Source organism: Trichosurus vulpecula, chromosome 3 (genome assembly GCF_011100635.1).
Source record: "Trichosurus vulpecula isolate mTriVul1 chromosome 3, mTriVul1.pri, whole genome shotgun sequence".
NCBI lineage: Eukaryota > Metazoa > Chordata > Mammalia > Diprotodontia > Phalangeridae > Trichosurus > Trichosurus vulpecula.
Window position 1 is genome coordinate 11,393,830 of NC_050575.1, and position 24,526 is coordinate 11,418,355.

General features: G+C 39.7%; 1 protein-coding gene and 1 pseudogene across 2 annotated transcripts in view; one reads left to right on the top strand and one right to left on the bottom strand.

Moving 5' to 3' along the window:
* SETD3 (SET domain containing 3, actin histidine methyltransferase) overlaps positions 1–24,526 on the bottom strand; it is a 135,487-nt gene that overhangs the window by 92,200 nt on the left and 18,761 nt on the right. Inside the window, exons 2-4 of one of the 2 annotated variants that reach the window (XM_036748001.1) lie at positions 2,856–2,882; positions 2,608–2,717; positions 1,361–1,453 (exon numbers count right to left, since the gene is read on the bottom strand). In XM_036748001.1, coding sequence (XP_036603896.1) covers positions 1,361–1,453; positions 2,608–2,717; positions 2,856–2,869 — 217 coding nt within the window. In that variant the 5' untranslated portion in view covers positions 2,870–2,882. The remainder of the gene's footprint in view (positions 1–1,360; positions 1,454–2,607; positions 2,718–2,855; positions 2,883–24,526) is intronic. The other variant, XM_036748002.1, reaches the window with a different exon arrangement.
* LOC118840667 lies at positions 22,271–22,789 on the top strand (annotated as a pseudogene).

The window sequence follows — 24,526 nt, forward strand, 5'->3', positions numbered from 1 at the left end:
AATCAAAGATATGGATGGTTTTATGGCCCTTTGGGCATAGTTCCAAATTGTTCTCCAGAATGGTTGGATCAGTTCATAACTCTACCAAGAGTGCCTTAGTGTCTTAATTTTCCCACATCCCCTCCAAAAGTTGTCATTTTCCTTTTCTGTCACATTAGCCAATCTGATAGGCTGAGGTGGTACCTTAGTGCTTTTTAAATTTGCATTTCTCCAATCAATATTAATTTACAGCATTTTTCATATGACTATAGATATTGATTTCTTTGTCTGAAAACCACCCATTTTTATCTTTGACCATTTATCAACTGAGAAATGACTTGTAATCTTATAAATTTGACATGGTTCTCCATATATTTGAGAAATGAGGCATTTATCAGAAAAACTTGCTGTAAAATTTTTTTCAGTTAGGATTACTGTGCATTTCCTGCCATTCTAGTCTTTCCCAGTTACCCTTCTCTCTCCTTTCACCCTGTCCCTCCTGTGCTCTGCTTCACAAAATGACAACTTCCTATGATCAAATTTGTTTTTTTTTTCTCTCATTTTTCCAGGCTATTTCTAGACTTCTAACTCTGTGTTAAAGTTGGGCCCTGCTCCTGAGGAGGAGAGGGCACTATCCCAAACTTCGGGCTTTTTGTGCTGCTGTTTTCAGAGCCAGTTCTGAGGATCTCTAAGTTTTCAGTTCTCCCAAGATGGTATGATCTAAGGAGAGGTGTGGTCACTGCTCTCCTGGCCTATGCTCTGGTCTCTGAACAACCACAAGCAATATTTTCTACACTGGAACAGTGATGAGGGTCCCTGCTTTCCTTCAGCCACATATTCTAGTATGCTAGTGCTCTTCTTTGCCCTAAGACTGTGACCCAGAACTGCACCCAGTGAATGCAAAGGATCCCCTACAATCTCCTTATGACCACATTTTCAAATCCCTTACTGTCTGTAGGCTGGGCTGAGAGCTCTGGAAACTGCTGCGGCTGATTCAGTCACCCTCCAAGGCTTGCTGCTGGCTTGCTGGGCATGGCCTGTGCTCCACTCTTACCCCAGTGAGACAGACCTTTCTTGCCAACCTTCTAAGTTGTTTCAGGCTAGAAAGTTCTTTCACTTGCTCCTTTTGTTGGTTCTGCTGTTCCAGAATTCATCTTGAGGTGTTATTTTACAGTTGTTTTGAAGGGAATTTGGGAGAGCTCTGGCAAACACCTCCCTTTACTCAGCAATTTTGGCTTTGCTCCTCCCCATCCAGGTTTTAAATGCAACAAGAGAGTCCTCAAAATTTCCATTAATATTTTAGTACAATGTATTCTAACGACTTTAAATAATATGCTACTATGTTATTTCTAAGAGAGCACCTTAACATTCTCAACTTTACCTTTTTGCTTTTTTCGGATTTTCTCAACTAGAGCCCGAATCTGTACATATTCTTCCCATTCTTTTCCAGGGCCAGGTGTTGGGCTGCTGCACTCTGAAAATTGAGAAAAAAAAAAGACAATAAAAAGCTTCCCACTCTTGATGAAATTCACTTTTTGAAGGAAGAACTTTTTTAAGAAACTGTGGTCAAAATAAACAATCCCCAGGGTATGAAGTGTAGTATTTCTAGAAAAATATTAACTCTGAAGGAAAAGAATATGACAGGTGGCTTTCCCCACAGAGAAAAGTCACATGTGCCTCAGGGATAGGATGTTGGTACTAGGATGTTAATTTTCAGCTTTCTTCTTCCACATGAAGTCCATTCTTTGACTGCCTTTCATATATGAGCCTTTTTTCTACCCTCTCTTTACCTATGACCAGGTCTTTGTATCTGAATAGGGACAGGACTAGATTTGTGATTTCATCATATAGGGAATTTCAGGGCACAGAAGTTCCCACGACCAACACAGGTCAGCACCATCTCTGTAACTTATGGCCATAAAGACCTGCTTAGAGTGATAAGGCGTTAAGTGACTTGTCCAGGTCACATAGGCAGAAAATGCGAGACACAGGACTGGAACCTAGGTATTCCTGGTACTGAGGCTGGATATCTATACAGTATGCATATTATAGTGTCTCTTGTCTCTTTTATATCTAAATAGTCACCCCAAAATCACAAATACTTGCTTTGTGTTTATTAGAAAGCATTTTCTATCAAGTTGAGATGTAGTTAACTCTCAATCGTTAATTGCTGCTATTTTCTAAAAATTACTTTTATTAACCTTTAGAAAGCCCCAGATCTTGTGAACAATAAATCTATCTTTCTGATTACACTTTGCTTAGAACAATATTAAAATGAATTTGCTTATACTATGGCACATGCTAAGGGACAGGATATAACCTCATCTGGAAAATAAGGGGTTTGGACTGAGGTCTCTTCTATCTCAAGAATCTGGAAGGAACAGGGAAGCAGGGTGTATACTAGAAATAAAATGCATGAGAAACAAAGGTGGGAATAAGAATTTGTTGCGGGGAAAGTGCATAAAATGGATAACTCACATAAATATTGCAAAGCTGGTCACAGAAACATTTTTTATTTCAGATATTAAAAAAATTAACTAGTACTTTGCAAGTCAAGATAAAAGCAGTAAAAATTCAAATATCTTACTTAACGAAAAAGACTTACTGATATTTGGAAAATAAACTCACTTTGCAAAAGTTCACTAATTAGGTTCAGCATTTCCTTTGGTGACACTGTTGCTGTCGCGCCAGTGCCCGATTTCTGAGTTTTCACTCGGCTCTTCTTACCCATCTTCTGACTAGGGGGATGAGAGGGAAATAAACACAAAAAGTAATAAATTATTATCAGTTACCTGAAACAAAATCAAATACTATAAATATGAGGTGGCAATGTCTTACTCTTAGACTTTAAGAGGACATTAATAGTTATTTCTTACCAAGAAGTCGCCATATCCTGAAGTTTCCTTCCAGAAAAAAGTGTGCAGCAAATGTTAGTATTTTGGATCTCAATGAAAGAAAGACTGCTTTGCACTCTCTGGAAGAAAAGCTCATTACTTTTTCACTTATAAAAACTACAGTTAAAGTAAATTTTACTTGAGAATTTAAAAAAAATTAACAAATAAAATTCATATAGGCTACATTTAATAAGTAAGTAGCTATAGAGACAAAGTGTACACAAAAAAGCTTCAACCAGAAACCGGTGACCTGGGCAAGCAGAAAGAAACATTTTCTCTGATCAAGTTTTGAAGATAAATTCAGTTTCAGGGAAATCGCACCTGGAGTCCTATACAAGAAGAAGGGGGAAGTGAGACAGCCATGGAGGAGAAAGACAGAGATGTTGAAACCCACAATAAGGCTGCTTGGCCAGAGGTGGACCTAGAACTGAGGGAAGAAGAGGCCAGAGACATCGGCCATGTGCTAGCTTCCTATTTAATTATCTGTGAAAGTTAGAGGCTAAGCACAGTCTCTATGTTGCTGAAGCAGCATAAGTACTCCAGCTCTTACAAAATATTGGTGGCCTGGGACAATGCCCTGATCATCCTACCCCAGATTTAGCTCTGGTTCCCATGTACTCAAACTGGCCACTTGAACACAATATTTTCTTTCCCCTACTTTGCTTTTAAAAGTGTTATCCCACAGGATCACATGATTTAGACCTATAAGAGATATTGGATATCATCTAGTATAAAAAATGAATATGAGGCTAGATTCAACAACTAGGCAGTGGAGACTAACTGGGGTTGAGATTTCACAAGAAAGACAAGAGAGATGTGATTTGGGCTGGATTTGAAGATAAGCAAAAGCTATAACTGGGTTGGGGTACTGGTAGAGTAAGAAAGATTGTGAGTTTGAGCATCAGAAGGAGGACCAATAGAAGGAACAGCAGATCTGAGAAAGAGGGAAAATTGAAAAGTAAAGTGGAGTAGTCCAGACTGATAAAGGAGCACTGTGGGAAGACCACTAGATGTGGTGTCAGGGTACCTAAGTACTAATCCTGGCTTTGCTCCCTACCACCTGTGTGACCTTGGAACAAGTCCCTTTAATATTGTTGGGCCTCTACAACCTCATCTGGAAAATAAGGGGTTTGGACTGAGGTCTCTTCTATCTCAAAAATCATGATCTTATGATGTCCTTCATTTTACAGATAAGGAAAAAAGTTCAATCAGAAGCCAGGTATGGGGATACAGACATAAAAGAATGAAGCAATCCCTACTCTCAACACAGCCCCATATGACATCATGCAAACATAACAAAACAAAATAATCACAGAATTTTAGAACTAGAAGGGACCTGAAACATCAATTAATCAAAATCCCTAATCTGACAGAAGAGAAAATGAAGGCACACAAAGTTGAAGTGATTTGCCCAAAGGCACACAGCTGATCAGTGGAAGAACTGGACTAGGACCCAGTTTTCTTTTACAGAGAGAGAAAAACAGAGAGACAAAGCGAGAGAAAGAAAAAGAAAAACTCAGAGAGAGAGTAGGGAGGGAAGGAAGAGGAAGGGGAGAAGGAGCATACAGACACAGGACAACAGTTTTCTTGACTCCCACTAGTCTAATAGTTTTTCATTTTACCAAACCCCTCCTGATCTGATTCTTTTAGGACTTCAAAAATGCAGTTTCACTTCTCATACATAAATGAAATCACTGAAGCAAAACAACTGTTTGGAGGTAGGGATGCACAAACTTGTGCAAAATAAGTGCTAAAGCAATGTGGGGCATGTAAAGACCACAATGAGATGAGGTCATGCTAGTCTGAGAACTTCATGCAGGAGGTGAACTTGAAGAAAATAAAGGAGTTAGATTGGTGAAGGGGGAGGACTAATGTAAGCAAAGGAAGGAATAATTTTGGATAGTACAAAGAAGTATAGAAAGGAAACTGAGATAGTTGAAGCCAGGGTGTGATATTAGGGAACAGGCTAGGAAATAAGGCTAGGTAAGAAAGGCAGTACTACCAAAAAACTAGGAGTGAAAACTCTATTAGGACAGAGATCTTAGCTATACTTACATAAACTGGAGAGGAGAGAAAATGAAAGCAGGGAGACCACTGAGATCTCTCCCAGAAACTAGTATGTCCTACATGCACATGAAGCATTTAATAAATATTTGTGGGTCTAAAGAAAGATCTTAAATGCTAGCCTGGAGAGTCTGACTTGATCTGAGCTGCTGAAAGTTCTTAGGAGAACTAAAACAAAACAATGCTTTATAAGGGACAACTAATCTGAACTTAGGGAAGCTGGGGTGCAGTAGATAGAGCACCAGGCCTGAAGTCGGAAAGACTAATCTTCCCAAGGTCAAATTTGGCCCCAGACACTTAGTAGCTATGTGACCCTGGGCAAGTCACTTGTGAGAAATGGTGGAAGCAGTTTTGTTTCCACAGAGTTGAAAGTATCTCCCTGCCCCCCACCCCAACCTCTCAGCTTTAGCAGAATGTAAGTCAGGTGACTGGTTCTAATCAGAGCTGTGACCTAAGGGGCTTTGGATCAGGTAAAAGGTTAAGAGGCATGCTTAAGGAGCTGTTTGAGGGAGGGATGACCATGACATGGGCAGTTCAAGGGGTTGCATCTGTCCAATGGAGAGCCAGGTGAGAAATTTGAATAGGAATATTCAAATAAAAGGACTGGCATTTTGTCTGATTCCTTGTACTCCCTGACTGTTCAGGGGACATACCCATTTATTTAGGAGAAATAAATGTAAGATATAATTAAAACGTTCCTGGCCTTCCAACAAGTATTGTTTATTCCTAAACTAAGCATGTTTTAACATCACTTCACCCTGTTTGCCTCAATTTCCTCATCTATAAAATGAGCTGGAGAAGGAAATAGCAAACCACTCCAGTATCTGTGCCAAAAAAAAAACAAACCCAAATGAGGTCACAAAGAGTTAGACATGACAAATCTGAGCCCAAGAGGCATTATGGCATAGGGAATGGGAAGCAAGCCCTCTACTTCAGTCATAAAGATGTGGATTCAAGTCAGGCCTCAGACATATATACTGGCTCTATGACACTGGGCAACTTCTCAGTATCCCATGCATCTTTCTAAGATTATAAATAGCAGAACTGTTGCTCAACTGCATTAGTGGAAGGCTTTTCCTCAATAGGAACTCCCTACACAGATGAACTAAGAGATCACAACAGAAATCCAGGCATGAAGTGATTATAAAATCTTCTAACAATTAAGTTTTGAGATTGTAGGGAGCCACACTAATAGAATGAAGTAACTTCACCAGATTGGGCACCATGAGAAATCAATAGTCTGGTAACAAGGAGAAAATAAACCACAGGTCAGTCAAATAGAGAGGACATGATAAGCTCAAATGGACCAACCATCTGTTAGGGAAAGCCGGAAGAAATGCTCTGAAGACATACTAAAATAACCAAGTTAAGTAGTCTAGCTTCATAACATTATGTAACAATAGATACTGAAGAGCTACCTGGTGCACAATAAGGAATCAGGATGATTCTTTAAAAACTTTGGACCACAAATAGAAAAAGAAACAAAGATGAAACCAGAACCTACAAAACAAAAAAGCACCAAGCACAACACTTGATTGCTACAAATGATCTCTTCATCCACATACACTGATGCAAAGAAAGGCAGATTTAGAGCTCAAAGAGACCTTGGATGCCATCTAGTCCAACCATGTTCATCAAGTCCTCCTCAGAAGTAAAAACTGAGAACGCAATTGGATACAACTTGCCAAAGATCACATGAAGGCCAGATGTGAATCCATATCATTCAATTCCAAATCTAGGGCTATTTCCACCACACACTTCTCAGTGTGAGGAGTTCAGGGATAACATCATAAAGGAAGTGGTGCCTTTGCTGAGCATTGAACCAAAATGAGTATTTTTGAGAGGTAACATTGAGGAAAGAATATATTGCAGGCAAAAAGGACAGCCTAATGTGGAAGCTCATACAGGAGCACATTACCAGAGCTTTAGAGCTGCACCTCCACTGTAGATCTGTGTACCTCAGAGGCCATGCAGTCTAATACCTTCATTTTACAGTGAAGAGCCCTGACTAGCTAGAATTGAGGGTATGTGGAGGGAGAGTAACACTGAAGCCACCTCCTAATTGGTCTCCTTGCTTTCATTTTTTCCCTTCTTCAAGTTTCCATACAAAGGCCACCTTCTAAAGGTCTGGTCCCTTTTGCCTCTATGACAAACTTCTCAGCCCAGTTTTTATGGCCTTCTACAAACTGGCTTCAAATTACTCTTCTATAGGGGAGCTGAGCCATGATGGCAGCTGGAAAGCAGGGACTTGCTTAAGCTCTCCCCCAGGTCCCTCCAAACACCTGTAAAAAATAGCTCTGAATAAATTCTAGAGTTGCAGAACCCATGAAATAGCAGAAGGAAAGTCTCCAGCCCAGGACAACCTGGATGGTCGCTAGGAAGGTGCTGCAAGGTGCTGAGGGGGAAGCACAGCTCAGCATGGGCCACACCAGGACAAACCAGACTGGGAGTCAAGGGGAACAGGTCTTAGGCCATATTACTGAACTGTGGCAGTTACCAGACTTCTCAACCCACAAACACCAAAGACCACGAAACAGGTTAGTGGGAAAACTGCTTCACAGGGGTGAGAGCAGTCTAGTCCCAGCCCTGGGGGTGGCAGAGGTGGTGCGGAGGTGGCAGCAGCAGCAGGAAGCTCCTGTGGCTGCTTCCAGAGCTCCAGTGTCATCTGCTTGCGGAGTCCCTGCCTCACACGGTGGGAGGAATCAAGCAGCGGTTCAGAGCGTGAGTGCAAGGAGAGCTTTGCTGGCGCAGAGGCAGGTTCTCTTGCTGTGTCCTGCTTGGATCTGGATCGCCATCTAGGTTGGCGGTTCTTGGGAGAGGAGGAGCGCTGGTGTGGCAGAGCTTGCAGTGATGGTGTAACAGAAGCAGCTCTGAAAACAGCAGCACAGCCAATAACACTTGGGACAAATTACTCTATACCCTACAAGTAGTCATGCCCTGACAAAAAGCTTGAAGGTCAAGTAGTTGGCTGGGAACATGAACAGGCAGTGCAAAAGGATGCAGACTCAGAATCAGACTCAGACTCTAGTATCTTTTTTGGGGGAAAAAGAAGATCAAAACATACAGCCAGAAGAAGTCAACAAAGTCAAAGAGCCTACATCAAAAGCCTCCAAGAAAAATATGAATTGGTCTCAGGCCATGGAAGAGCTCAGAAAGGATTTGGAAAAGCAAGGAAGAGAAGCAGAGGAAAACTGGGAAGAGAAATGAGAGTGATGCAAGAAAACCACAAAAAACAAGTCAAGCACTTGCTAAAGGAGACCCAAAAAAACACTGAAGAAAATAATGCCTTAAAAAATAGACTAACTCGAATGGCAAAAGAGCTCCAAAAAGCCAATAAGGAGAAGAATGCCTTGAAAGGCAGAATTAGCCAAATGGAAAAGGAGGCCCAAAAGACCACTGAAGAAAATACTACCTTAAAAATTAGACTGGAGCAAGTGGAAGCTTGTGACTTTAAGAGAAATCAAGATATTATAAAACAGAAGCAAAGGAATGAAAAAATGGAAGACAATATGAAATATCTCATTGGAAAAACCACTGACCTGGAGAATAGATCCAGGCTTGGAATATGATATTCTGGAGGTCAAAGGAGCTAGGATTAAAACCAAGAATCACCTACCCAGCAAAACTGAGTATCATGCTCCAAGGCAAAATATTGACCTTCAATAAAATAAAGGACTTTCAAGCTTTCTCAGTGAGAAGACCAGAACTGAATAGAAAATTTGACTTTTAAACCCAAGAATCAAGAGAAGCATGAAAAGGTAAACAAGAAAGAGAATTCATAAGGGGCTTACTAAAGTTGAACCGTTTTGTTTACATTACTACATGGAAAGATGATGTGTGTAATTCAAAAGACTTTTCAGGGTAGTTGAAGGGAATATACATATGTATAGACAGAGGGCACAGGGTGAGTTGAATATGAAGGGATGATATCTAAAAAAAAAAATTAAATTAAGGGGTGAGAAAGAAATGTATTGAGAGAGGGAGAAAGGGACAGATAGAATGGGGTAAATTATCTCACATAAAACTGGCAAGAAAAAGCAGTTCTGTAGGACGGGAAGAGGGGGCAGGTGAGGGGGAATCTTGCCCTCATCGGATTTTACTTGAACAGGGAATAACATACACACTCAATTGGGTATCTTACCCCATAGGAAAGGAGGAAGGGGATAAGAAAAGGGGGATGACAGAAGGGAGGGCAGATCAGGTAAGGAGGTAATCAAAAGCAAACACTTTTGAAAAGGGACAGGGTCAAGGGAGAAAACTGAATAAAGGGGGACAGGATAGGATGGAGGGAAATATAGTTAGTCTTTCACAACATGAGTATTTTGGAAGTGTTTTACATAATGATACATGTGTGGCCTATGTTGAATTGCTTGGCTTTTTATGGAGGGTGGGTGGGAAGGAGAGGGGAGAGAATTTAGAACTCAAAGTTTTAAAATCAGATGTTCAAAAAAAATTGTTTTTGCATGCAACTGGGAAATAAGATATATAAGAAAATCTATCCTTCCCTACAAGAAAGAAAGGGGAAAGGGGATGAGGAGGAGTGGGGTGACAGAAGGGAGGGCTGACTGGGAAACAGGGCAACCAGAATATAGGCCACCTTGGAGTAGGGGGGAGGGTAAAAATGGGGAGAAAATTTGTAACTCAAAATCTTGTGAAAATCAATGTTGAAAACTAAAATATTAAATAATAAAATATGAAAAAATAAATTAAAAAAACCTTAAAGCACTATAAAAAATAAATAAAATTTTAAAAAATAATTTTAAAAAATTACTCTTCTATAAACACACATACCTTTGGACAGCTAGCAAACAATTATCAAGAACATATAAACTACTTTCCTAATGTTCCACACAACCACACTGTAACTTTCCAAAAAAAAAAAAAAAAAAAAAGTAAAACATGCCCCATGGCCACCATTCCCCTAAGAATGTAGTGTCTTTCAAGCAAGCTCCTGTAGGGTAGGAACTGTTTTTTCGTATTACAATCTCAGTCATTCAGAAGTGTTTGGAACATAGTAAGTACTCATTAAATGCTTTTTCATTATTCATTCAGTAAAAACATTCACACACACATAAAACCACCCAAAAATCCAAACATTTATTTTTCCATTGACCAAAAAGATATAAAATCTAGAGGGAATAGCTATGTTTAGAGAGGAAATCATCTAGGATTTTTTCTCCATCTTTATTTAGACCCATGTCATATCTACCAGTGACATTTCTGTGAAGTACTACTGAATTTGGCATTAAAAAAAACCCCAAACCCTCAAAGTATAGGAAACTCTGGTCTAAGGAGTATGGCCACATTCCCAAATATAGCAAATCAACTAGCTTGGCAAAAAGTCCTGTACCAAAACATTGTCAATGACGGGTTTAACAGATATTCTCCCTTTAGCACTGTTGGCAACATGTTCTGCTGTGTGAGGCTCTAAACAAATAAAGAACATCACTTTAATGGTAAGCTATAAAATAAAAATAAATCCCCTTCACTTAATAGTTCTGAGGGGGAAAAAAAATCAAGCCACTGATATTATTTTACACTCACACTATAAATACAATCCATCAACTGCTACAAAATAGGCTCAAGCTATTTGTACATTGTTGCCTGTGATTTAGTATGAGTTGTCTTTAATCCGAGAACTTTGTGAATCAACTTATGGAACCACCTGATTCTATCCACCTGAAACTATAGACCTTCAAAAGTATGTGAAGAGAGACTCTGAGAGCAACCATTAAAGTGTAATAGTCAGGAAGCAAACTTCATGTGCTAAAGACTTCTCTAAATTTGAGTATTAAATTCATGATGTACTTAGACACACCCTTTATGACTCTTTTATGGTTCAGTTTGTGTCATCTCTCACATGGGGCATTCCTGATCACTCCACCCCACTTTCTTTTGTTTATTTATATTTTATTATTTATTTAATATTTTTAGTTTTCAGCATTGATTTCCACAAGATTTTGAATATGTATATTCCCTTCAACTACCCCGATACTGAGAAAGGTCTCCTGAATTACAAACATCATCTTTCCATGCAGGAATATAAACAAAACAGTTCAACTTTAGTAAGTCCCTTAGGAATTCTCTTTCTTGTTTACTTTCCATGCTTCTCTTGATTCTTGGGTTTGAAAGTCAGATTTTCTACTCAGCTCTGGTCTTTTCACTGGAAAGCTTGAAAGTCCTCTATTTTATTGAAAACCCATATTTTGCCTTGGAGCATGATACTCAGTTTTGCTGGGTAGGTGATTCTTGGTCTTAATCCTAGCTCCTTTGACCTCCGGAATATCATATTCCAAGCCCTTCGGTCCCTTACTGAAGAAGCTGCTAGATTTCGTGTTATCCTGATTGTGTTTCCACAATACCCAAATTGTTTCTTTCTAGCTGCTTGTATTTTCTCCTTGATATGGTGACAATATTCCTAGGAGTTTTCTTTTTGGAATCTTTTTCAGGAGGCAATTGGTAAATTGGTAAATTCTTTCAATTTCTATTTTACCCTCTGGTTCTAGAATATCAGGGCAGTTTTCTTTGATGATTTCTTGAAAGATGATGTCTAGGCTCTTTTTTTGATCACAGCTTTCAGGTAGTCCAATAATTTTAAAATTATCTTTCCTGGATCTATTCTCCAAATCAGTGGTTTTTCCAATGAAATATTTCACATTGTCTTCTAGTTTTTCATTCCTTTGGTTCTGTTTTATAATATCTTGATTTCCCATAAAGTCACTAGCTTCCACTTGCTTCAATCTAATTTTTAAGGTGATATTTTCTTCAGTGGTCTTTTGGACCTCCTTTTCCATTTGGCTAATTCTTCCTTTCGGCTTTTTGGAGCTCTTTTGCCATTTGGGTTAGTCTATTTTTCAAGTTGTTATTTTCTTCAGTATTTTTTTGGGTCTCCTTTAGCAAGTGCTTGACTTGTTTTTCATGGTTTTTTTGCATCTCTCTCATTTCTCTTCCCAATTTTTCCTCTACTTCTCTAACTTGCTTTTCCAAATTCTTTTTGGGCTATTCCACGGCCTGAGACCAATTCATATTTTTCTTGGAGGCTTTTGAGATAGGCTCTTTGACTTTGTTGACTTCTTCTGGCTGTATGTTTTGGTCTTCTTTGTCACCAAAAAATGATTCCAAAGTCTGAGTCTGAATCTGAGTCCGTTTTCGCTGCCTGGCCATGTTCCCAGCCAACTACTTGACCCTTGAGCTTTTTGTCAGGGTACAACTGCTTTTAGAGTAGAGAGTAATTTGTCCCAAGTGTTATTGGCTGCGCTGCTGTTTTCAGAGCTATTTCTACACAGCAAGCTCTGCCACACCAGCGCTCCTTCTCCCCCAAGACCTGCCAAGCAGGATTGCAGCCCAGATCTAGGCAGGGCAAAGCAGGCTTTGCGCTCCAGCTCTGATCTGCTGCTTAATTCTTCCCAGGCGGGCCTGGGGCCAGAAGCAACTGCAGCTGTAGCTCCGGAAGCAGCCTCAGACCTCCTGCACTATCTCTGCTGCCCCCAGGGCAGTGGCGGACTGCAAACTCCTTTCACTCCCTCCCAGCAGCTTTTCCCACTAACCTTCTCTGTTGTCTTTGGTGTTTGTGGGTTGAGAAGTCTGGTAACTGCCACAGCTCAATGTTTCAGGGCCCCACAGCCTGGCTCCCGGTCTGGTTGGTTCAGGCACGGCCCACGCTGGGCTCCGCTCTGCTCTCAACTCCATGCGACAGACCTTACCCAGTGACCATCCAGGCTGTGCTGGGCTGGAGCCCTGCTTCCCTCTGCTATTTTGTTGGTTCTGCAGCTCTAGAATTTGTTCAGAGCCATTTTTATAGGTGTTTGGAGGGATCTGGGGGAGAGCTTAAGCAAGTCCCTGCTTTCCAGCCCCCTCCACCTCACTTTCTGCCCACCAAAATTACTTTGTGTTTGCTTATATATTTACACAGAGGTCAGCTTGGAGATATTGTGGATGTAGAAATGGACATATGGGGTCAAAAGCAATGAGCTGAAGGTAACAATGAGGTTACAAATCCAGGTGACTGGAAAGAAAATGGTGCCTTCAATAGAAACAGAAAAACTTGAAAAAAAGGTGGTTTTTGGAAAAAATGTGAGTTGTGTTTTGGACATGTTAAGTTTGAGATGGCTCAAAGAAGTGCAGTAGGAAGTTGGTGACACAATATTGGAACTTAGAAGAGAGAATATGACTGGATATACAGATCATTGAATGATCCAAATAGAGATAAATAAAGGACACATGAAGTCACTGAGGGAGTATCTATACTTTCTAGAGAAAAGAAAAGAAGGGAACCCAGGAGGAAGTCTTGGGAAATACCCACAGTTTGGCATAAATGGGTAATAAACCAGCAAAGGAGACACAGTAGGAGTAGCTCGACAGGCGGGAGGCCAACCAGGAGAGAAGAGTGACATGGGATCCACAGAAGACAGAACGCGCAGGAAGAGAGCATGGTCAACAGTGTTAAATGCATAAGACAGATCAAGAAGGACGAGAAAAGAGAAAAACCATCAGATCTGGCAATTAATCTTCATATCCAACCTGCTGCCACATTCTGTCAGTTCAATTAAACAAACCGTTAAGTACATACTATACCTAAGGTACTACGCTAGGTAGTGAGGATACAAAAGGCAAAAACAGGACAACCCCTGCCCTAAAGAAGCTTACATTCTACTGTGAAGAAGGGAGACGTCATCTGTATACAAATAAAACAGCACAAAGAAAATTAAGCGGAAAGAGGGCAACAACAATGAAGGCATCAAGAAAGCCTTCTCAGAGGAGTTAACCCTCGGTAATACGATCAAAGATTCAGAGCTGGAAGGGTCCTTGTGGTTCTAAGTCGGGTCTTGAAGGAACGTAAGGATTCTGAATATCAGAAATGTTTCTGCAAAATGACAGAAGAAGGTAAAATACTGAGTTCAGGAAGTAGCCAGCAGTACAAATTGGCATAAGGTTGAAAGGATAGACGGAAGCCAGACGAGGTAGGGTCTTAATGTCAGACTAAGGAATCTGCATTTTATTCTAGAAGCAATAGGGAACCACTGCAGGTTTTTAAGTAGAGGAATGCTACGGTAAGCCACATGTTAGGAAGATTACTTTGACGGTTATATGAAATATGAGACAGGAAAAGGGAAGAAACTAATTAGGAAGCTGCCACAATAGTCCAGAGGAGATGAGAGCCCAAAGTAGGGTAACGACTGTAAACACACAGAAAGGAGATGGATGAAATATGAAAGCAGCCTCAACAAGACGTGCCAACTCTGTAATATCACTCCCATCTATTCTTCCTTATTTTTATTTCAGCTACCCTTCACCTATTCTCATGGAGACTATTTTAACACCCTCTCAATTATCAGTTTTTCCTTCTAGTCTGTTACTTCAGTCCTATTACTATAATACGCTGGTCTGCCTGCCACAAGTCTCTCTCTACTCCAGTCTATCCTTTACTCAGACGTGAGCACAGGCACAACCATGTCACCCCCATATTCAATGAACTCTAGTGGTTCTCTATCATATCCAGAATGAAACAAGAAATCCTGTTTGGTGTTCAAAGGCCTTAATAACCCTTTTCTTGCCTTTTTCAGTCTTGCGTTTTCAGCCACATACTCTTCAATCCAATGGCATCGGCCTCTTGGCTGTTCCACAAACAAGATACTCTCTCTCTCTCCAATTTGGACCTTTTCTCTAGTTGTCCCCTAGCTGGACTACTCTCCTTCCACAACTCTACCTACTGTTTTCCACAGCTTCCTTTAAACTTCAACTAAAATTTCATCTTTTACAGAAAGCCTTTCCCAAGCCATCTTAATTCTTGTGCCTTCCCTCTCTTAGTTATCTCTTATTTATCCTGTACATTATCTGTTTGCATGTTGTCTTCCCCATCAGGCTATGGGCTCATGGAGCAGAGGAGTTACCTTTTGCCTTTCTTTATGTCCCCAGGCACTTAGGTAGGTGCTTTATTGTCACTGTTCCCAGTCATTCTCAAGCAGATCTGACCCTTCTGTGACCCCATTTGGAGTCTTCTGGGCAAAGATACTGGAGCTGTTTGCCACTTCCTTCTCCACCTCATTTTATAAAGCAGGAAACTGAGGCAAACAGGATTAAGTGACCTGTTCAAGGTCACAACAGCTACTAAGTGTCTGAGTCCAGATTTGATCTCAATGAGTTTCCCTGACTCTACCCACTGAGCTGCCTCAATGTTTACTGACCAACTACCTCTCTCCAGGCTCTCCTAAGCTCAAAGGACTTTCTAGCCTCTTTTTCTCTTCAATCTATTGTACGTAGGTGCACCTGGATTATTCTTCCTAGAACACTGGAAAAGTCCTCGATTTAGAGTCAGCAGATCAGTTAAAATCCTAGCTCCTATATTTTATCTGTATGACTCTGAGCCAATCTTTTCATCTCTCTGGACAGAGAAAATAAGAGGAGGCAAAATGTACAATTCTGATTACATAAAACTGAAAAGCTCTTGCCAAACAAAATCAAGGCAGTTAAAATTAAATGACAAAGTTATCTGGGGGAAAAAATCTTTGCAGCAAATATCTCTGATAAAGATCTCATATCCAAACTAGATATGTAATTGATTCAAATATATATTATACATATATAGTATGATATTTATATTTTATTTACATATGTATGTATCTATGTATAATTACAGCCAATCACTGTTATATAGTGAAAGAATATATATATACAGGCAATTCTCAAAGGAAGAAATCTAATCTATCAACAGACATGAAAAAAATTTTCAAATCACTAATAATTAAAAGGAAATGCAAATACAAACAACTGTGGGATTCCACCTCATACTCTTCAGACTGTCAAAGGTGGGGAAAAAAAAAGGAAAATAATAAATGCTGGAAGGAAAGTAGGTACATCAATGTACTGTTAGTGGAGCTCTGAAATGGTTCAACCATTCTGGAAAGCAATGTGAAAATGTGTTTCAAATGTCACTAAACTATATATAGCCTTTGACCCAGCACTACCACTACTCAGCCTATTATCCAAAGACATCAAAAGACAAATTAACCAAAATATTTATAGAAGTTTTTTTCTGTTGTAGCAAAGTTCTTGAAACAAAGAGGGTGTCCACTGATTTGGCAGAGGTTGAATAAATTATATGAATGTTATGGAATATTACTGTGCTGAAAAATGAACAAAAAGAGATGCTTTCAGAGAAACCTGGGAAGTCTTATATGAAATGATGCAGAGTACAGTGAGAAGGAGAGAGCAACAATAACTGTTAAAGATAAACAACTCTGATCTTATAGAAGTAAATGTCAAAAACTAAAAATACACACTCTCTCTCTATGTGTATATATATATATATAATATATATATATTATATATATATATACACACACACACACATATATATGTGTGTATACATACACATAAACTTTGAAAGACTTAGGAACTCAGTCCAATGCAATGACCAACTATGGAAGAATGATGATGCATGCTACCCACCTTCTAACAGAGGAGATTGGACTTACAGAAACAGACATACTTTTCTAGACATGGCAAATGTATGTATTTCTTTTTTGCTTGACTATGCTTATTTGTTACAAGGACTATGTTTTTCTTTTTTGTATTAGAAATTTGGAGGAAAGAGGGGAACTAGTAATAGTGTTTTGAGGGAGGGGGGAATCACTGAAGCAGTTTTTAAATGTGCAAAAAAAAGCACTTGAAGGAAACACAGATAAACAAGATAATTTTCAGTGTAACATATTGAATTTTACTTTAAAAAAAATCAAGTTCATATAACCAAAATTCACAGTTTTGCCTGTAATAGTAATTTTCTGTTCTGCTTTATATATGGAAATGTTCATTTATTTTGGTGTTTGTGAAGTTTAGAAAACAAAATTTTGTTAATAACACTTGCACAATCATATAGTGTTGTGGGAAGAGCACTTTGTAAACCTTACAGTCCTACAAAAATGTAAATTATTTGTAAAATGAGAATGATAATGTCTGTAATACCTATCTCCCAAGTTTTATAAGGAAACTGACAGGTGCTATAGTAAATGTATTATCTTTATTACTAGTACAGTTGTGGTTATCCTCATTCACTCAGATCTTGCTAAGATAGAAGCTGTGTCTGAAATTGCCACTGGAAATAGTGTTCTTACTGTTACTTTCTAGACTTTGTATTGACCTAGTTACCCTGACCAGTGCCTTGGGTATAAACTGCCTTTCCTAGGGCAGAACTACAATTTGAGTTTTAGAAAAAATGGTCCTATACTACTTGGTTTCCACTGGGGCCATTTAAATAAAGTTTCCTGTTCTAATACCAAGTATAATATCGGAATCTGGGAGAACAGTGAATAGTCATTGAGGATTCAGTCTTGGGCCATTCCAGTGTCCCAGATCTGCCACTAGATAGATGCATGCCCACTTTCAAGACAGTATCTTCCTTCTTCCATGCCTCTTTTTTTAAATCAGTTTTGAGGAATAAAAAGGAAAAGATCATTGGACTTGGGAGTCAGAAAACAGGTGCAAATCCTAGCCTCTCTGAGGCTATTTCCTATTAAAATAGAGGTGATAATATTTGCATTACCTGGCTTCCAGGGTTGTGAGGATATGTTATGCTGTAGAAGGGATTTTTAAATCAGGCTTGGGGGGGTGGGGGTAGGGGGGAGTTGACTAACTCTCTAATGTCTCTTCCAACTCTGAGATTCTGTAACTGAGATGAAACACTATAGAAATGTATTTCTACATTTGCTATATTGATTATAAAATTACAACAGAAATGAAAGCATAGGGAGGCAACAAAGTATAATAGGAAAAAAACAGTCTTCAAGTTGAGTTGAAATATTGGCTACATGATCTTGGGAAGGTCCCTTGATCTCTCTGAGCTTCAGCTTCTTCATCTGTAAAATGTTGATAATACTCGTGTAATTACTGTTTACATTTATCATGGGAAAAAATGCAAATCCCAAAGCACAGCAGTAACCAAATGTAAAGCATGCACATATAAATGTGAGGAGCTGTGATAAATTATTAAAACCTTCAATGATTCACTAATGACAGATAAAACTCAAATTCCCTAGCCTGGCATTTAAGGCCCTCCACATTCTGATTTCATCCTTCCTTTCCAGTCTTGATTCACATTATTCCCTTTCATACACTCTAAGTGACAGCCAAACTAGACTACTAGCTGTTAACCCTAATACTCACGGCCTTCAACACAGTTGGATCTTAAATGTGTTAAACTATTATTATTAATAATTATGACAGTGAGGCAAGACTTCAAAAAAATTAAAAACATTGTTACTAGTGGTCATGATTTACCAGGCAGCTTATAGACTGGACCTAGATTTCTGAAATTACACGGAATCTGGAAAATGTCATACTAGAAGTCTTCCAGCAGAGTTCAGCCTTTGGTATCCCTGAAACCAAGGAAAGACTATTTTCTTTAGAATTCCATTCCCAGCACTAAGTTCTTAATTTCTATTCTCCCCTAGTGCCATCCAAGCCTACCCACTTCAGCCTTCCTCCCCCTAATACTTGGTACTTAATCTCTTATTACTGAGACAAGCAACAATTAGAAGCACTTTCAATTGAGCAGTTAGAGGCTCAGAAAAAATCCTTACAAGAATTTTAAAAGTGCTATCGTTCCATGGTCTACCTTTTTATGTTAATCAACTTCATGTTTATACTTTTATTATAAACCTTAAACACCTTTAAACTCAGGTTCATAAACAGGCTTGAATTTTGAGAAATATGCACTATACACATTTTCAGGCAGAAACTGATTCATAGCTTTTTTGGGTTTTATGGGGGGAGGGATTTTTTTAAAATTCTGTATGTAGGGATACAGAGCTAGAGAGATAGAGAAAGAAAAACGTGGGGAGGGAGGGAGAGGGAGAAAGACAGAGATAGGGAGAGAGACAGAAAGGGGAAAAGAGGAGGAAAGAGGAGGAGAGAGAAACAGAGACAGATAAAGAAACAGAATTTCCAGACACATGGCAGAACACAAAAGAGTCTAGATCAAACAATGAATCTCTATTTCATGCCACCTTTAAAAAAAATCTGTACAATTCTATACATTATTTTCAAAAACTGTTCAGCCTGTCTATGCTTCCTTATGAACTTCCTTCTGTTCTCTTCTGTTCATTTTTTTAAAATGGGCCTCTGTTGTTTTTTTTTTAAATCTCTTTTGCTACCTCCTCCTCCTCCCCACATAAAGGAGTAAAATGAATCCACACAATGAATATGTACAAAAATACATGTCTTTCTGTATCTTGTGTACACACATCACCTCTTTGTCAGTAGGTGGGGAGCATGTTTCACCATTGGTCCTCTGGAGACATAGTTGGTCACTGTAACGATCAGAGCTTAAGTCTTTCAAAATTGTTTTTCTGTACAATGCTGCTGCCCTTGTATAAATTGTTGGAATTCCATTCAGTTCATTCAATACATGATTATCTTAAATTATCTTTAATTTATAACACAATACTCTATTAAATTCCTCTACACAATTTGCTCATTTTCCAATTACCCAAGAAGTGATCTAAGGCATTCACCCCTTTTCTTCCCCCCATTCCTGTCTTCTTAATTCTCACATCAGGATCAGGAAGTTTGTTTTGATTGTGACTTTCCTCTCCAGCATTATCTTCCTTCTTGATGACCAACCTCCCACCCACCTCATTCTCCCATCCTCACTTGTTTCCCTGTTGAGTTTGATGTATTTTTACACCAAATTGTGTGTATTCAACTCTACTAACTCCATTTCAGATAAGGTGAGGTTCATCTGATGATGCTCACTCCCCACCACCCCATATTACATATTTGTATACTCTTCTCAAGTACTCCAATTACAAGAAATGCAAGTTCCATTCCATTCTCCCTTCTACATGGATGTATTCCTTTTATCCTACCTTATTTTTCCCCTCTAAAAACTCTAAAAAAGGAACCAATTTGCTTGCTGGAATGCTTTTTTTTTCCTTATAAATTTACCTTTTTAGGTTTCTCTGGACTCTTGGATTTTGTATTTCAAAGTTCCTACTCAGCTCTGGCCTTTTCATATCAAATGCTTGATAGTTCTTTCATCAAAGTTCTAATTTTCCTGGAGAATTATATGTAGCTTTGTAGGGTAAGTTATTATTGGTTGTAAATCTTTCTCTTTTGAATTTTGGAATATTATATTCTAAGATCTCCTTTTATTTACAGTAGAAGCTGCTGGGTCTTATATGATCCTGATGACTGATCTTTGGTACTTGAATTGCTTCTTTCTGGACTGTAGAAGTACTTTTTCTTTGGCATGGGAGCTCTGCATTTTTCTTATGATATTTATAGAATTTTTACACCGAGATTGCTTTCAGGAGGCAATTGTTAAGTTCCTTCTATCTTTCCTTTGCTCTCTGGTTCTAATAGATATGGGCAGTTTTAATTTAGTTTTTTGAAATACAGTGTACAGGTTGCTTTTTTTAATTTTGTTTTTCAAGTAGCCCAATGATTCTTATACTGTCTCTCTTTGATCTCTTTTCCTGGTGAATTATTTTTAATGTCATATATCTCAAATTGTCTTCTATTTTTTTCAGTCTTTTGATTTTGTTCTAATATTTGTTGCTGTCTTGTGGAGTCAATTTTGTGTGTTCGATTCAAGTTTTCAGGGAATCTATTTCTTTGGTAGCAATAGCTTTTCTAAGTTATTTATGCTCCTAATTCTTTCCTCCAAGGCTTTTATTTAATTATTCTTTTCCCAACAGTATGGGATTCAACAGGGCTTAGTAGGAACTGAACTTTTGATTTGACACATAGGAGACATAGGGTACAGATACTTCATGTACAGATGCAAGTTGGAACCTTCTCTGAAATTTCTGGTCTTAGAAAATTACCTGAAGTTTTACCTGTAGCTTTACTTTTACTCTTTTCTGCCCTGGAAACAGGGTGGTTGTTTTTTTTTTTTCTTAGTCTGTTTTCTTTCACAACATGACTATTATGGAAATATTTTCCATGACTACCCATGTATAACCTATATTGAATTGCTTGCCTTCTCAATGGTGGGGTTGGGATGGGGGTGAGGAGCAAGGGAGAGAATTTGGAACTTTTAAGTTTTAAAACTTTAAAGTTTTAAAAATGAATGTTAAAAATTGTTTTTGTATGTAACTGGGAAAAATAAAATACTAAATAAGAGAAATATAAATTAAAACAACTTTGGGGTACCACCTGATGCCTCTCAGAAATGACAAATGCTGGCGGGGATGAGGGAAAATAGATAAGTTAATAAACTGTTAGTGGAATTTTGAACTGGTCAAAACATTGTATGGAATAATTTGGAACTGTACCCAAAGGGCTATCAAACTGTGCATCTTATGATCCTGCAATACCACTACTAGGTCTGTACCCCAACGAGATCATTAAGAAAAGGGAAAGGATCTATATGCACAAAAATATTTAGGGCAGCTCTCCTTGTAGTGGCAGAGAATTGGAAATTGAGGGGATGCTTATCAATTGGAACGACTGTACGAGCTGTGGCATAGGTTTGACGGATTACTGCTGTGCTAATGAATGATGAAGAGGGTGGTTTCAAAAAATATGGCAAGATCTCTAGTGGACTGACAAGAACCAAGAGATCATTGTGCACAGCAATGCTGTAATCATTCTAAAGTGGGAAAGACCTGGATATTCTAATGAATGAAACAATCTGGAACAATTCCAAAGGGCTCATGAAAAAATGTTATTCACCTTCAGAGGGAGAGAGTTCAAACTGAAGTGTAACTTTCTTTCTTTTCTTTTCTTTTCTCCTTGATCTGGTTAATATGGAAATGTTTTCCAAGGTTTCACATGTATAACTGATATTAGGTGACTGCCTTCTCAGTGGATGGGGGAGGGGTGGGAGAGGAGAGAATTTGGAACTTGAAATTTGAAAAGACTGTTAAAAATAAATAAATTTATTTTTTTAAATCTCCTTTTTTTGTTGTTCATAACACAGCTAATGTGGAAATGTTTGTATAACTATACACGTATAGGGGCAGCCAGGTGGCGCAGTGAGTACAGCCTTGGCCCTGGAGTCAGGAGGACCTGAGTTCAAATCCAGCCTTGACACATGTACTAGCTGTGTGACCTTGGGCAAGTCACTTAACCCCAATTGCCCTGCCAAAAACTATACGCATACGTAACAGGTTTTCTTTTTCTTTTTCTTGCCATCTCATTGGGTTGGGGGTGGGGGAGAAGGGGAGAATTGGGAACTGGGAAAAAAAAAGAATTTTTTTAAAAAAGGAAACTGATTATAGCACTAAGAGGTTAAGTGACTTGTTTAGGGTCTGACATAGCCAGTATGTCAGAAGAGGAACTTAAATTCAAGTTTTCCGCTTTTGCGGGCTGGCGGGGAGCGAGGCGGCAGCACCATGAAGGCCTCGGGCACCCTGAGAGAGTATAAGGTAGTTGGACACTGCCTGCCTACTCCCAAGAGTCCAGTGCCACCTCTTTACCAGATGCAGATCTTTGCTCCTAATCGTGTTATAGCAAAGTCCCAGTTCTGGTACTTCGTTTCTCAGCTGAAAAAGGTGAAGAAGTCCTCTGGAGAAATCGTATACTGTGGACGGGTCTTTGAAAAGTCCCCTCTTAGAGTGGAAATTTTTGGCATCTAGCTATGCTACAATTCCAGGAGTGGGACCCACAACATGTAAAGGGACCTGACCACCACTGGTGCCGTCACTCAGTGCTACCGAGATATGGGAGCCCATCACCATGCCCAGGCCCACTCCATCCAGATCATGAAAGTGGAAGAAATTCCTGCCACCAAGTGCCGCCAGCCTGCAGTCATGCAGTTTCACGATTCCAAAATCAAGTCCCCTCTGCTCCACAGAGTTCTGCGTTGCCAGCACAAACCATGTTTTACTACCAAGAGGCCCAACACCTTCTAAGTACAGAGACAAGGAGGCATCTGTTTTATTTGACCAGTTTAAATAAATTTCTCAATTGGAAAAAAAAAAAATTCAAGTTTCCAGGCAGCAAAATCAGTCCTCTATTCACTATTCCATACTGCCAGGGTGTAGGGTGTGTTCAGGGAAGGCTGGTACCTCTGGTGTGATGACTGCCAAGCCCTTTTCAGGGCTGCTTTCCACCTCTGGTGTCCACCTGTTCCACCCAACTCTCACCTGTGGCTCCAAGAAGCTGTGGCAAGCACAGTGGCCATGCCCCAGCAAACTGTTTTGGCAGATGGGCTGGACCAGGTTGAAGGTAACCAAGGGGTCTCAAACCCATTGGTGAATTAGGGGGCTGTCTATCCCAAGCATGTGAAGATTTACCCTGGTGGAATGGGTGGATGAGAACAATTTGCTCCAATGCCCATGAAGGCAGCTGAAGCAAGCACAGTGGAGTGCTTAGAGCTTGGTTAGACATTGAAGACACTAAGGTCATCTACTGCATCTTGAGCAGTCAGTAGCTGTCTTGATTCTCTCCTGCCACTGGACTGTGATGACTCTGGAGGACAGAGTGAGGCCAACAATTTTGTGCAACTCTGCCTCACTTAAATCCAATTTACACACGAATCAAAAGACATCACCCATACCATTTTACCATTACACCTATCTCAAAGTCCTGTGGTGACAGGCAAGTGACAAAGCAGCAGATGCGGATACACTGGGAGCTGTAGTCACAATCTTGCACAGAGGCGGCCCAGGCCATAGAGTCGTTTCTCACTGTAAGCAGCAGAGGGATTCGGCAGGGCCCCGGGTGTTTGAGCAGCCTTTTAAGGATCACACTGCCCACCTCTTGGTGTAAGGAAGAAGCTAGAAAAGGTGCCCTAAAAATTGTCTGCTTACCTAACCCTGGCCTGATTACTGTGGCAGGTGGAGAATCCCACTCTGCGGCCAAAACACAAAGAAATGTACAAAAATGTCTCCAAAGACGATTCCACTCACCACTGGCACATGGAATGTGCGCAGACTTATAGACAACACAAAATCCAGTAGACCTGAAAGACAAACAGCAATTGTTGCAGGAGAACTCAGTAGGTATCGCATCCAAATACCAGCCCTGAGTGAAAAAAGGCTGGCAAATGAAGGCCAGCTTACTGAAGTCGAAGCTGGACACACTTTTTTCTGGAGTGGCCACAGTGAAGGGGAGCGCTGTGAAGCTGGCATAGGTTTTGCAATCAAAACTAATCAACAAGCTTGTATGCCTGCCAAAAGAAGTGAACGACAGGCTCATGATAATGTGACTGCCACTTGTGGGAAAATGTCACACCACCATCATCAGTGCCTATGCTCCCACCATGAGGAACCCTAATGAGGTCAAAGAAAAATTTTATGAAGACCTGGAGACCCTTATCATCAATGTGCCAAAAGAGGGCAAGCGTATAATTCTGGCTGACTCTAATGCTAGAATAGGCTCAGATTACCAGACTTGGCAGGAAGTCCTAGGGAGGAATGGAGTTGGAAACAGCAACACCAATAGTCACTTACTACTGAAGACTTGTGCACCTCATGACCTCACTGCCACCGCTGTCTTCTGTTTACCTAAATGCAATAAAACTTCACGGATGCACCCTCGCAGCAAACATTGGCATTTAATAGACTAAGTGCTTGTAAGGAGGAGGGACAGACAGGATGTGAGAGTGACAAAGGCAATGTGTGGTGCACAGTGCTGGACTGATCATA